This window comes from Pollicipes pollicipes, unplaced genomic scaffold (genome assembly GCF_011947565.3).
Source record: "Pollicipes pollicipes isolate AB1234 unplaced genomic scaffold, Ppol_2.1 Scaffold_4219;HRSCAF=4965_pilon_pilon_pilon, whole genome shotgun sequence".
Taxonomy (NCBI): domain Eukaryota; kingdom Metazoa; phylum Arthropoda; class Thecostraca; order Pollicipedomorpha; family Pollicipedidae; genus Pollicipes; species Pollicipes pollicipes.
Window position 1 is genome coordinate 22,515,554 of NW_023596448.1, and position 13,318 is coordinate 22,528,871.

At 49.1% G+C, this 13,318-nt stretch overlaps 1 protein-coding gene across 1 annotated transcript; it reads right to left on the minus strand.

Annotated features, from left to right (window-relative positions):
- Positions 1-8,188: 8,188 nt before the first annotated feature.
- On the minus strand, positions 8,189-13,040 carry LOC119096054 (uncharacterized). The gene is made up of 3 exons (XM_037218916.1): positions 12,957-13,040; positions 11,854-11,991; positions 8,189-11,393 (listed from the first exon to the last, which is right to left on the minus strand). Exons 1-3 carry the CDS (start codon positions 13,011-13,013, stop codon positions 11,286-11,288), a joined length of 303 nt encoding a protein of 100 aa, XP_037074811.1. The 5' UTR covers positions 13,014-13,040; the 3' UTR covers positions 8,189-11,285.
- Between the last annotated feature and the right edge of the window lie 278 nt (positions 13,041-13,318).

Below are 13,318 nucleotides of genomic sequence, written 5' to 3' on the forward strand. Positions count from 1 at the left end.
CCCGTGCCTACTAAACGCGTTGCACGCTCATATGGCCGGCGACCACCGACTGTTTGCGGCGACCACCGACTGACTGCGGAGGCTCTTTGAGCCAAGACTTTTTCGTGCTACATAAGCTGAAATTCCTTTGCCCCATGTAGATCACTGGGGAAATACGAGGAGCTGAGTGAGCCACAACCGTCAATGCTTGAGATTTGAAACTATGCTCTCGAATTGGCGAAGTTCTTTTACATCGGCCGTCGTCGTCTTCCTGTTCAGATTTAGCCACTCTCACTTATTTCGGTAAAAATTTTGTTCGAACCTTTTCGTTTGATGAACTTCTGAGATCAGAGAGATCAGAGATCAGAGAGCAGGCCAAGCAGTGCTCGTCGCGTGAGTCTTAACGCCGCCATCTGACCATGCCCTGTTTGCAAGAAAAGGTCCCAAGAAATGCAATTCCATATGCCAAAAACCACCCCCCACGCTCCTACTTTTGAAGGGGTTAGTGTGGTGCTAGAAAGGTGGTAGCATTTTTAGCATATACATATATGTGTAATATAAATATGGCATATATATGCAACATATACATAACATATATATTTAGTATGCGCATGCGTATAAGCACCTTGTTTGAATGTAACACCTTGTGACATTTAACAAGGTGCTCTCCATCCTCTCGTGCTCTCCAATTCGCACTACTGCGGTGCTGTGCCAAAAACCATACCTTTCAGGGTGCTCGTATTTAAGCACCTTGCCCTGGCATCAACCTGTAGCACCCGGTTCTACTCTAAGCGCCGCGTGATAGCCTCTAACTCACTCCCATTTTAGCACTGGACTTCTAGATTTAGCCTTAGTAGAGCAGTACGGGCCACGAAGGGCGGATCTGACAAGCACGTTACAATAACAATGTAGACATGACACGGCGACTGAAACGTTAACATCCATCACAAACATACGGGACCTGTTAACCATCACTAATTCTGCGTTATCCTCACTGTACTAATCTTTGCCACAGATTTCAACGTTAAACAGTCCAAGTTTCTGCCACGCGATGAAGAAATAAAATAAGTGAACTTCTGCGTCGTGTATTTTTTTCGAGTGCCGCAAAACTGAACAAAAAAAAAGACACCTTGACCTGTCCTCGTGGCGGCCGGGATTCCCGTATTTCAGCGCGGCCGACCAGCCGCTCTGGCACCGGCGACACCGGGAACACACTTGGGCCACGCGCGTTTTGCAGCGGGGTCAGTGAGCGCGACCCAGCCGGCGGCGACGTTTAGCAGCCAGCCCCATCAGTCCAGTGGCCATACGGACGCCGGCGGTGGCCGCGGAGAAACAGCCCCTCTCTCTGTCAGCCTTGGCGTCGGTGGCACCTGGGGCCACGCGGGCGCGATGCACTTATCACATCCTTAGGCTCACAGGTTCCCGTGGAAATTTAGGGGCCTTCTGGGGCACTCGGCGGCCGGCATCAATCCCCACCATGTGGTGCATACACTGTCAGGGCGTTTAGGCTCTCAAGAAAGGGAAGCTGAAAACCGAATGTGATAACGCGAGGCACAGCAGACGCTCCCCAGCGTCATCGGTCTCCGCAATCAGCACTCCGCCAGCCACCACCTTGCTTCCCTCGAGGTGATGGACGACGCTATCGGCGGGCCCCCACGGACAGGATGGATTTCAAGTCCGCCCTAAAAAGCTTCTCCATCGGACGGGCGGTCTTATCTGCAAATACGGAGCCAATTGCCGCCAAAGGGTCTTTATACAGTATGTAACAGAATGCAGGATGGGACTTCAAATGTGGCCTAATTATTCTATCAGCAGTCGGTTCTATAGTAGGTCGCCTCAACTTCTGGAATAAATATTGCTGAAATGGCTCGTGACAGCAGAACGTTGGAATTTATTGAAGCTCTATACAATATACATGAATTTCCACTGCAGAATTTCTACGCCTATAAGCGTACAAGCGCATGCCACGACTAGATTTCATATCTGCAAAACACTTGACAGTACGCGCAAGACCGCACGCCAAGGCACTGAGACAGTCTTGCTTGAACAAAAGGAAAAGCCTTGAACCTGGGCGCTGCGGCCTGACCCGCACGGCCGCCTGAAAAGTGCGTGCGCACAGTATGTGGAGTGGAGGACGTGGGTGCATGGATGGAGGCCGGTGTGGGTACGTGCGTGTATGGGGATGTGTGCGTGTCCCGCGTGCGTGCACGGGAGGGTATGCTGTCTGATGAAGCTCACAACCGAACCTTTCAACACAAGGTTAACAGTTATACAGTTTACAGTTTAACAGTCAACACAAGTAACAGTAACAGCCTCTAGACCATCCTCGACGGACGGATACCGTGCTAACGCCTATGTCGGACACGAATCCAGCAGGTGACAACATAATTTCAGGTCACTCAACACGCGTTTCTGGTCAGCATCTGGAACGTAGAATTTGCACGTCTTGTAGCGCTATATAAAGCCCGGTTCCATCTTAAGAATACGCATCGAGAACTGTAATGTTTCCCTTAAAAGTAAAGCAATGACAATGCGAATAAACTTAAATCGAGGTGGCCCTCGAACAACTACGACCCTTTACTGTCAGGTCCATAAAATTAAGAGCGAAACGATCCATGAACTTTCATTCGCATGAAGCTCAGTGATTCATTGCACTTTTGTCAGAGCGCTCCAGGGCACGACCAAAGTCGTCGAGGCTGCCTGAGACGATTTCTACCTTCGACTCGATGAAGTCCGGAATACTTACACACCCTATCCACCTCCCGGTGAAACTGAAGGCGTATGCCAGCTGTTACACACGCAAGCCTAAACCGTGCCCTGATCTGATAATTCAGTGAGACGTTGCCCAGCACGTGGTAGCAACTTGATCTGCTCAAAATAAACATGGCTAGTTACAGAAATCTCATTTAACGTTATAAGGAAACGAATCAGGCATGGGTGAGCTCAGAAACTTGGGTCGTTGTCCGAATCCGGTTCAAGACGTTCAAAGTCTGAGCTCGAGTTCATTGTCCTGAAACTTGCCTGTACCTGCTTTTCAACCGGCAATTGTAACTACGGTTAAAAAGGACAGATCACGACTGAGTTTCGAGTCCAGCCGAAAGCGAAGCTCTGAGAGTGGCACTCCAAGGGGACTTGCCGCTTTCATAACGTGAACGGGTCGGTGTGTGTGTGGGGGGGGGGGGCGGGGGTAAATGCGTCCCCTTATCGTTTCCAAACAAGAAAAGCAGACTCTCGCGAGAACAAAAAACGATGGATGCGCCATACCAGATTTTGCGATGTATGGTATGATGTTGCTAGGGCAAAATTTACTTCATTCGGATAGGTCTAAGGGAATTTTTTTCCTAAAAATCAGATTTTTTAGCTTTACATGCCAACATTTGCGAGACCACATCAGCTAGGATTATGGAACCTACGCAGACGCGTTCCTTGCTTGATTTTGAACATATCTTGATGTAGTTCTGTGTGGTTTGAGCATATGCTCATGATGTAGGGATCCGCTAATGTCATCCCCGCCGCCCGTAATCGGCGGCTTTGTCGGTTGCCGCCGCCGCCCGCGGTGGGCGTGGATCGCCGTACAGTGCTTCTAACAAAACATTCGCTTCTCAGAAACCAGAGAGCCAGAGACATGCTTTTGCTGTCAAAGCACGCGCAATGCATGCGTTAGAGGTTGCTGAAAGTTGGGATGCGTTTATACCACATGCCAGAGAGATATGCCCACAAAACTTAGGGGAGCCATTGACGACAAAGGGTAAACGGCGACAGAACCTGTTACCAATACGGTCCGCAGAAGGTCCATGCTAGGAAGGGGTACCGGTGCTGGTGGGTTGGGTTTGCTGGAATAGTTCGTGCGCAAACCTGCGTCGAGTCCGATTCTGAGTTATCGGCCTTTGTGACACCAACCATTGAAGTGTGTGGTAGCATTTCGGTGATCGTGGTGAACATCGTGGTTCATGTTTTGAAACTTGACTTTACGCTAATCAAGGCATTAATCAGAATGAGAGCGTTTATGCAGTTTGGTTTTGTCTCTTACGCCTCTCGAAGAGTCCTGTGAACCAGCACAGGCCTTCCGACTCCGGTTATGGACGGGGCATGCTTTCTAAATCTGAACAGCCGACAGTTCTCGTGCACGCTTACAAGGCATTTAAGCACATGTAACATATCAATCCTGAGCTCTCTTATCGTCCGAATGACGTGCATTACCCCAAATTGAGCCTGAAAAAGCTGGCAATCTGAAGCCGAGTTTACCTACCCAGGAACACCACTAACATGCATCACATCGCGAACTTGCCACGGCTTTCGAAAGGCTTAGGACGCCGCGCAAGACCGTGTGCTCGTTCAAAACTTCGCTAACAATCTGCCCGTTCTCTGCCTTCGTAGGTTAATCGCTATAACATCAATAAATCGCTTATAACTCTGAAACAATTATGCCGGTTTATTCAGTCAGCTTCAGGGTGACTAAAAACACTTTAAAAGCTAATGGGGGCGTTGGGGTGGGGGGGGGGGGGGGGAGTCGCCCATTCAATAATTCACGAACCGCAGAAGGCGAGCGTGCTAAACAGGAGAGTGCATCATGTACTACGAAAAAGCAAGTCATTTGTTTGAGAACGGAGGGGGGGGGGGGGGGCACTGTAGAGCTCTGCGGATGTGCGACGGGCGCCAGTGGCAGCGCGTGTAGGACAAAGTACAACACGAGATGGTCGGGCACCAGCCACAGATGAGGGGCGCAAATATCGTCCCCCTAAAGGGGTGGTGACTCAATGAGACTTATGTCATCTAGAGACCGGTACATCTTTGATTAGTTGTGAATGTGGCTATCACTACGTCCCTGTTCCGTTTTTAACCTTTCAGAAGCCTTCCGTAACTGAGAACGATTTTTTTCGTCTCTTATAATGTACCAAACGACGCATTCGTTGTCCAACACCATTTCACTTAACATGAAGCGATGAGAGCTCATGGGCATTGTAGTAGCCTACGATTAAATTCGTTATAATCCCACACACATGGTGCATCCGTTTTGATGGATTTGTCCCAAAAAGTCTCGCACGGCTTTTGGCCTAGAGTGCGCATTAGAGAGGAGCCCTCCGCTCGTACCCATGCATCCACAACCCATCGTACAATTAAGTTTATAAGCCTGAGTTTTTCACCAAACAGAAGAACGAAGAATGCACGGGGATGCAAAGCGGTTATGGTTCTCAATGCTTCCAAATGGAAGTTTCGAGCACGAATGAAATAAAGGGCTTGCGGAAATATTTGATGAAGGTGGCGATGCGTCGCAAACGCCTCTCTTTCTAAATAACATTGTTGCCGTTGTAATTTCTCAAGCGTAATCTGTTTTTCTAAATCCCCACGACCTGTTGATATAGTAGCGAACTTGTTTGCATCCTACTTAAGTGCATCAACAAATATCAAGAACAAAGTCGTAAGCAAAACTTAGCAATAATCACCACCTCACAGCCTTTCATTAATGTTCTTGCTATCTGTTTCGACCACTTGAGACCGATCCTTGCATCCTTTCTTAAACTCAACGCGTTTAATGGCTGATAAGCCCCGCACTGCGTAGTGCTTAACCAAATCCATCCCCCTCCCACCCTCTTCCACGCCTGTCAGTATGTATCCGGTCTGCCCTATTCTTACTCTTCCTAATTATGATCTCACTTTTGATTATGTCGACAGGGAAGGGGGGAGGGGAGTGCGGACGTGACGGCGCATACCTCAGCATAGCACAACACTTAAAACTGATGGGCACGACCTTAGTCTTATTATTCCCAGCAAGTAAAAACAAAATCACGTTGCGCCAGCTGCCGTCTTGACCTTCATACTTGGTCGACTTATAATACCATGCAATATTGGCGTCATGCAACTACAATTCATTTCTAAGCTTCGGTCTAATAATTTGCAATACAGTGCACAATACCTCCGGGGGTTTGACCTTCACACCGCGTGGGTCCCGTTCAGCAACTTTGCGCTTCTCAATAAAGTTGGAATAGATGTCCACTAATGCTCCATACATAAACAATACCTCTGCATAGCGTTTGTATACTTGGTATACGCTGAATCTAGGATCTGAACTAGTTACATGGCGCATCAGTCATCAGGTATTTGAATCCCCTGGATATATTATTTTTCCCCTCAGGCCACCAAACTGCCACTGCAATGCCACTGCACTCGACAAAAATTGATACTCAAGTGGTAAAACCACCCAGCGAGTCAAAAATGCCAAAAATGTTTTAAACGGGGATGCCCTGTGTCCAGTATCTTCCACCCACAAGTACCCATGTGCCTAGACTGACATATTTAAGACAGAATGCAGTCAACTCACCTCTACCCTGGTTGGAGACGCTGCTCACCGCCGGCGCCCCCTATCATCCACAGCCCACACCTTGGTCCACACCGACCGCGAGCAAGCGTGCCTCTGTTTCAAGTCAATTCACGCGTCACAAAATGGTGGACCGCACCGCGACTGACTATTCAGCACCACTAATGTGCTGTTGTTTTCTCGCCAAAGCCCAAACAGGCGAGCTTTTAGCACCCATCAGGGAGGTTTTAGGACTTCGAGCACCCACTTCATGCTAAAACGTCCCGCGCATTCGTATTACAGCAAAAAATAATGCCGTTAAGTACCTTTATAGCACTTTCGCAGAGCTTTCCTTCAGCATGCAAAGCAGGAGGTGCTGGGTTCAAGCACCGTTACAGCACCTTCGCAAGCCACGTCGCACTTTAAGTCGAGGAACTGCTAGCCTGAAGAAGCATTTCGCTGCTTGCTGACCATCACTCAAAGCCACTAGATAACGCGGAAATGGCACAGTGTGAGATTACTTTTTTGCAGTGTGGTCGACGGCATGATTTTGTGGCGAATTTGCAACGTGCCGCGAAGCTCTGCGCGTTTACACGGTCCATCCGACCCTCTAACGCCATCTGACCTTCAGAACGGCCGCTGCCGCCGGTCGCAAGCCATCCCTGCGCGTGGCAAATAGTGAGCGCTTAGAGCGGCTCGAATCCACCCCGCCACGGGTGCATCCGTTTGGATCCACCCATCTTACTGGGTGAACCCAAAGACAGAAGTTCTAATCAACCGATCTGCTGGGACTAACTTCCAAAATGCTTGCAATGTATGTGCGTCACAAAATCGTTTTCATCTAAATCGCCTAGTGGTGTAGTGGAAAAGAGAGGACTTAAAGTGTTTCCCGCTTCGCCAGCACGCATCGTTATGTAATGCATCACATTTATTGGATTACGGAGTAGAGGTATACCAACCAACACATTTGGCATTGTGCATACATTTGTGAAGTACTTGGTGCGCGCACATATACTGTTCGAATTCCGTTCTAAACACGCAAGACAACAGCTAAAAGCACCAACAGGCGTGCAGATCAATAGGGCGCAGCAATCGCTGTCAGACAACCTTGGATGAAAATAGAAGCGAGCAACATCAACACGACTTGACTAGTTACGATATAGCACGCAAGCCAGCAGGGCAAGGGCCCTTCTTCAGTCGGATGTCGTCAGAAGCTGGACGCAGCATCGGACGCCTTGTCTTCACACACAGCCGGGGAACACCTCAGCGATCCGTAACATATGGAATGTGCATTGCCATTATAAGTTGAATATGCGGGAGAAGGCAGATTAAAACAACGCAAGCATTAGCGCCTGGTGCGCCACTTTCGTTTCATTCGAGTGAGTAGCACGCCTCGCACAACGAAGCACTGTAGCCGACAAAGTCACGTTTAACAAAATTGGCAAATGTATCCCAGGCATTACCCACCAACCTCTGAAATGGTATAAGAACACCGCTGCAATCAGCAGAGTAACAGTTATGTGCAGTAAATTGCTATGAACGCCATTAAAGCATAGCACCACAATAATAGCAGCTGCATTATCGGCTACGACTACAATTATATTTAGCCGGCAGAACTGGGGCAGCCAACTGTGAGCACACATCTTAGTTGAGTGGCTTGCTTGTGTTCGAATCTCGAGTACCCCACGCTTTATTGAGTCGATTGAGGTACTGAGCTTTAGAGGCCGCCACACCGCGCTGCCTACGCAACTGTGCGTTGCAGGTAGTGAAATGACTATTCATATGCTAATAACATGCTACCAAGCTTTGCTCAGACTTCTCACACCATGATCGGGTATGGTGAGGGAAAGGTCGGTGTCATTCTCATTCATATCAAACCCAAATAGGCAAAGGCTTGCATAGAGTTCTTTTGTACCCTTCGATTGCTTTAGATAATTTACAGTAGGGCGTATTTCTGAGCCTCCTACACTATGCCGAATCTGATCAAACACTCAGAAAATAGTTCTTTTCTTGCACTCATTTTTCTCGCTGACCCATTTCCGTCAGAGTTTGGAGCATTCCTTTTTTGTATGCTCACAGGCACACGGGTGGCCGAAGGAACACGAAGCGCTTGCCTAGAGGTCAGCATGAAACTCTGAGAGCTGAAAAAGAAAGATGGTGGAAACATCAAATTTGTAGAATAAAACTTGACAGAGGATCTGTGTGATTTCGATTGCATTGGCTTTGTACATCATTAAGTTGTGATCAGTTAGTCGGCTTAGGTCGAAAAAGTTAAAATTCGCGGTTAGGGTTTATAGTATACCTCGATCTTTTTACGCAAATAACTTTAACCTAACTATTTTTCAATCTAAAAGGTCAATCAGGACCTTTTTGGTGCCAGTGAATTTATATGATCTTCAGATGGTTGAAACGGAAAAAAAACTTTCGCGATTATGTTAGACGTATAACCAGACTCGTCGTCGAGAGCTGCCATCATGCCCCAAAGTGCTGAAACCAAAGCGGTCACAAAGGCCATTTTTGGTCAGTGACCTCTCCTGCCCTTAACGAAGTAAACATGCCATATTGTCTTCATTATAAAGGAATTCAAAATTAGAGCCAAACGCTGCCCTATCCACCAAAGTGTCCTGTCGAAGTGTGATGAGTTTTTGACCATGATCGTCATAACTCACCCAAAGTCAATGGGATCACTTGTCCTAATTTTAATCGCATTGTCGTTCGAGAAACCGTTTTATGACTTCGCATAAGGGTCTACTGTGACATTAGCTTGACGCTTGCCCTGACGGCTATCTCTACTGGCGGCAATTAATCGGCTCAACGACTCAAATTTTAATCAGCTTCAGGTCAGGGACGATAAAAGAGATAGCATGATTCTTTGCATCGCTTTAGGGGTGAAATAAAGTGGCCACAAACTCGTGTTAACACACACCCTTATTAAACCCCGTTCCAGGCAGGATTATGTGATCACACAGTATTTGGTGACCTGACCTTACCTGGAGATGACCTGATCTAAGCTGAACATTATCTCGACTGACCTAAAAGCTGGTCTGATATTTAAAACATTGTCCTAAATGTGACGACTTAATGATGACTGGGCTCACAGATTACCCGAAGTTAAGAAGACCTGACCTACATGTGACCTAGATTGACCTAAATGTGACCGGTACGTTCATTAAGATAGCTGGACTCGGTGTAACATTACCTGACGAAATATCGCAACAGCCCAATCAGAATTTAAAAAGATATTTGCACTTGAAGCCCTGCATGCGCAGCCTGCTTAACCTGAGACTTGTTAGGCACGGAAAAGACGAATTTGAAAAATTCAAAAGGTCCCTTTCGGCTAGGGACATCGACTGCCCCTCTCCCCCTCCCCCCAGAGTTTTATGACATTCCAGGGACTCTGAAACCGGCTCGGGCACACGCCTTGCCGCTCGACGCTGTCGTGATAAACGCCAGATTCTGAGGATATTTGGATCCAGCCCCGTGCCTCAGCGACCTTGCGGCACTTGTTCAGTCTAATGTAGCAATGTGTGTTAGAAAATAAATTTTCAGAGGGTGCATCCGTACACTCAGAGTATGGATAGTGCCGCGCATGTCTTTAACTATGGTGTAGCGCTATGGGCATTCGGTAAGTTCTACTTTTCCTCTGCAAAATTACGAACGCGATTTCTTTTCGGAGAAGAATAGCTTCTTTGTAGAACATTGTACTGACCCATTCTTGGCGCAAAAAGAAGGGCGCACTTCTTCCATGTGATTATAATTAAGTTCCTTGGCTTTCTATTTGGAAAACAGGCGTTAAATCGCGAGATAAATGCATGCTTCGTACTTTTACCGAAGCCAAGGGATGGATACCTCACGGCAATATCATCTTGAGTGCAGACAATAAGTTGCGTTAATCTCTATACAAAAATAGTTTCCCTATGCATGCTTCCAGAACGCCGAAAGGAATGGAAAGTGCACCAAGCGGAATTTCAAAATATTTCGATGCACTTTTAAGCATGAAAATCCTCGGCCACTTGAGCAGTATGGTTTGAGGTGAAATCTAAACACTAACGAACTCCACTTGACGAAATCTCCTTAATCTATGCCACTGGTTGTTAACTCCAGTCCGTACTATTTCTTCAGTGCCATGTGTCAATTAAGTACTCATGGCTCCAAGAATAACTAAGTCGACGAGTACGCTGCGATCTGACAACACGGCTGCAAATACCAGCTCTGCAATGGCAATTTAGAATTTTGCATTTCATCTCAGCTCTGATTGAAAATTCAGTTATGAAAAAGTTACAAATAAAATCACGAAGGGACTGGTAGGCAGGACACCATAGAAACAACGCTTGCGGAGTGAGCGATGATGAGAAAAATCACATTTTGGTGCCTTGGAAAGGGCAAGGTGTAAAAAAGGGTTTAGCGGGTCATCCGTTCTCCTGCTTTGCTCGTCTCCCATGACACGCAACAATGTTTTTTTTTCATTCCTAAGTTCAAAGTCCTGGCAGAAAAACTACTAAGAGCTTTTTCATAGGGTGTCACTGAAAAAACGCAAGTGGTAAGAGAGCTTTTAGCACAGTGGGTCGCATGACAAGATACATCCAGGCGAGCCTCTTTTCACATGAATAGCGTGCAAAAATCTATGTAACAAACTCACCGAGGTGTACTAATTTCCGAGCCGGATCAGTATCAAAATGTGAAGCATCATTTCTCAGAACCCTCGCCGCCGGATCCAATGATAGAGTGTCATGAAGTTAAATCACACAGAGCAGTGAATCTCATCTCCATGCGTCCGCATTCGGAGCTTGCCAATCAGCTGACTCCAGCCCGACCAGTCCTGATTCGCCGGCCCACTTCACACCGCCCGCCGGTTCAGCCGCGCTTTCGAGGCCCGTCCCAGCAGCGCGCGGCCCTCACTGGGCTCCCATAAAGCGTTCGCGGGCAACACGCGACCGAGAACAAAACTCAGATGGGCACTTCCGAACGCGTCCACCGCGTCACCGCGTCAGCCACACACTGCATGCTTATGTCAGACTTTAGGACTCTCCCCACTGTCCTGCGGTGGGCTGCTGGTCTTGACCTGAACCTTGATGCCGCCGCTGCCATCTGTCGCCGCCGCGCGGTGTTGAAGCCTCTTCTGAAACCCGGCAGGTCGTCGTCGTCACGGAATGTCGTTGGATCCCTCGACAAAAAGCCCCCAGGAAACATTGCTGCCCGTTGTGAAGGGAAACCGACTAAACCATTGCATCACACCGCATAATTATCACAATCAATGTGTAATGAAAGGCAGCTTGGAGGCTCAAACTCGTGATTACCATCCATCAAACAGAATGATTGCACTTAGGCGACTCAGCTCTAGCAATCGTCACATCAATTCTGCATGGCGTATGGAATTCTTGGCTAATATGACGAGAAAGGTACCGCGGCTGGAAAACAAGCACAGAGTCCTATTTGCGCAACAACACAACTCGATGTGACCGTCTCGCCCGCGCGGCGGATCGGTGTGCGCGAACTCGCGGGGTATACACAAACAGACTAAACATCCCAGCTCATTTGGCATCGACGCCAGCGGACGCGTCAGACGAGGTCGAGCCTACCTGGAACAGACACATGCAGACGAGACAGCTGAAGCCGAGCAGCAGGAGGCCGGCGCCGGTGTAGATGAGGGTCAGCTTGTGGGAGCCGACGGCGGCGTCCGGCGCCAGCTGCACCAGACCGACCACCAGCAGAGTGGTCTGTGGACAGATGCGGTCATTGTCAGCAGCGGGCACTGGCGTCGGCAGCAACATCGCTCACCGGCCATTGCACTCTGCAATATCACCAGACAGGTGCAGGTAATGGAGATGAATGATGATGGCGCTGTTGCTGTTGCTGCTGATGGTGATCATTATCATCATGACAATATCATTAGCAAGGCCCACAGCCGGTTGATGTCATAGTAGCCCGTGATATCACTATTCAGTCACAAACCCTGGACAAACTAACATAATAGCCTATCCCTTCCTGGTTTACTCCTTTGTCTACGCGCACTGCAGTCCTTCACACAGTCCTGTTCACATCGCACCAAGCACGTTATTCACACACTCCAGAAGCCGTCAGGAAAGCGTACGCTATAACTGTTTTAAACAACACCAGCACTGCACCTTTGGGATTGTTTTAAAGCATTAACACTGATTTCTCGTAGTAAGCCTTCCAGAATCGTGAATGTCCTCCTCCGCGACGACCCACGCCGCTCTGAGCCCCGTTATCTACTTCCTCTTCTGCGACAACCCACTCCGCCCTGAAACCTCGTCATCCACGTCCTCCTCCGTGGCGACCCACGCCGCCCTGAACCCCGTCATCTGCTTCCTCTTCTGCGACAACCCACTCCGCCCTGAAACCTCGTCATCCACGTCCTCCTCCGTGGCGACCCGCGCAGTTCCGACCCCGTTATATACTTCCTCTTCTGCGACAACCCACTTCGCCCTGAAACCTCGTCATCCACGTCCTCCTCCGTGGCGACCCACGCCGCTCTGAACCCCGTTATATACTTCCTCTTCTGCGACCACCCACGCCGCCCTGAAACCTCGTCATCCACGTCCTCCTCCGTGGCGACCCACGCCGCTCTGAACCCCGTTATATACTTCCTCTTCTGCGACCACCCACGCCGCCCTGAAACCTCGTCAGCCACGTCCTCCGTGGCGACCCGCGCGGCTCTGACCCCCAGCAGGACGAGGACGACGATGACGTGCAGCAGCGAGAGCCTGCCGCACAGCATGCCGCAGTCCCAGCTGCAGGGCTGCTGTGGCTCGGCGGCGCCCGGTGTCTCGGTGGTAGAGAGGCGAGACCGGCGACAGCGCAGAGCCGCTCGGACCTGCCGGAGGGGGCGGGAGAGGTCAGCCGAGCGGGGCGGCGCTGGTCGTGCTGGAGTCGGGACACCGCGCAGCAGTCGGCTAGGGCAGTAAGAAGCAAGACAGGCATTGTGCTGTGAGACTTTTGCTGTGGTTCTGGGAAGCGGTCTGTGCGCCCTGGCGGAGCGTGTTAAGTAGAAGTATCGTACTATCCGGATCGTATTAAGCGTGT

Excerpts from the sequence above, each read along its gene's own strand:
- LOC119096054 (XM_037218916.1), bottom strand. The coding sequence starts at position 13,013 with ATGCTGTGCGGCAGGCTCTCGCTGCTGCACGTCATCGTCGTCCTCGTC. Across the intron at positions 11,992-12,956 it reads TCGTCCTCGTCCTGCTGGGG|ACCACTCTGCTGGTGGTCGG; the intron begins GTCAGAGCCGCG and ends ATCTGTCCACAG. Across the intron at positions 11,394-11,853 it reads TCTGCATGTGTCTGTTCCAG|AAGAGGCTTCAACACCGCGC; the intron begins GTAGGCTCGACC and ends GCCGGGTTTCAG.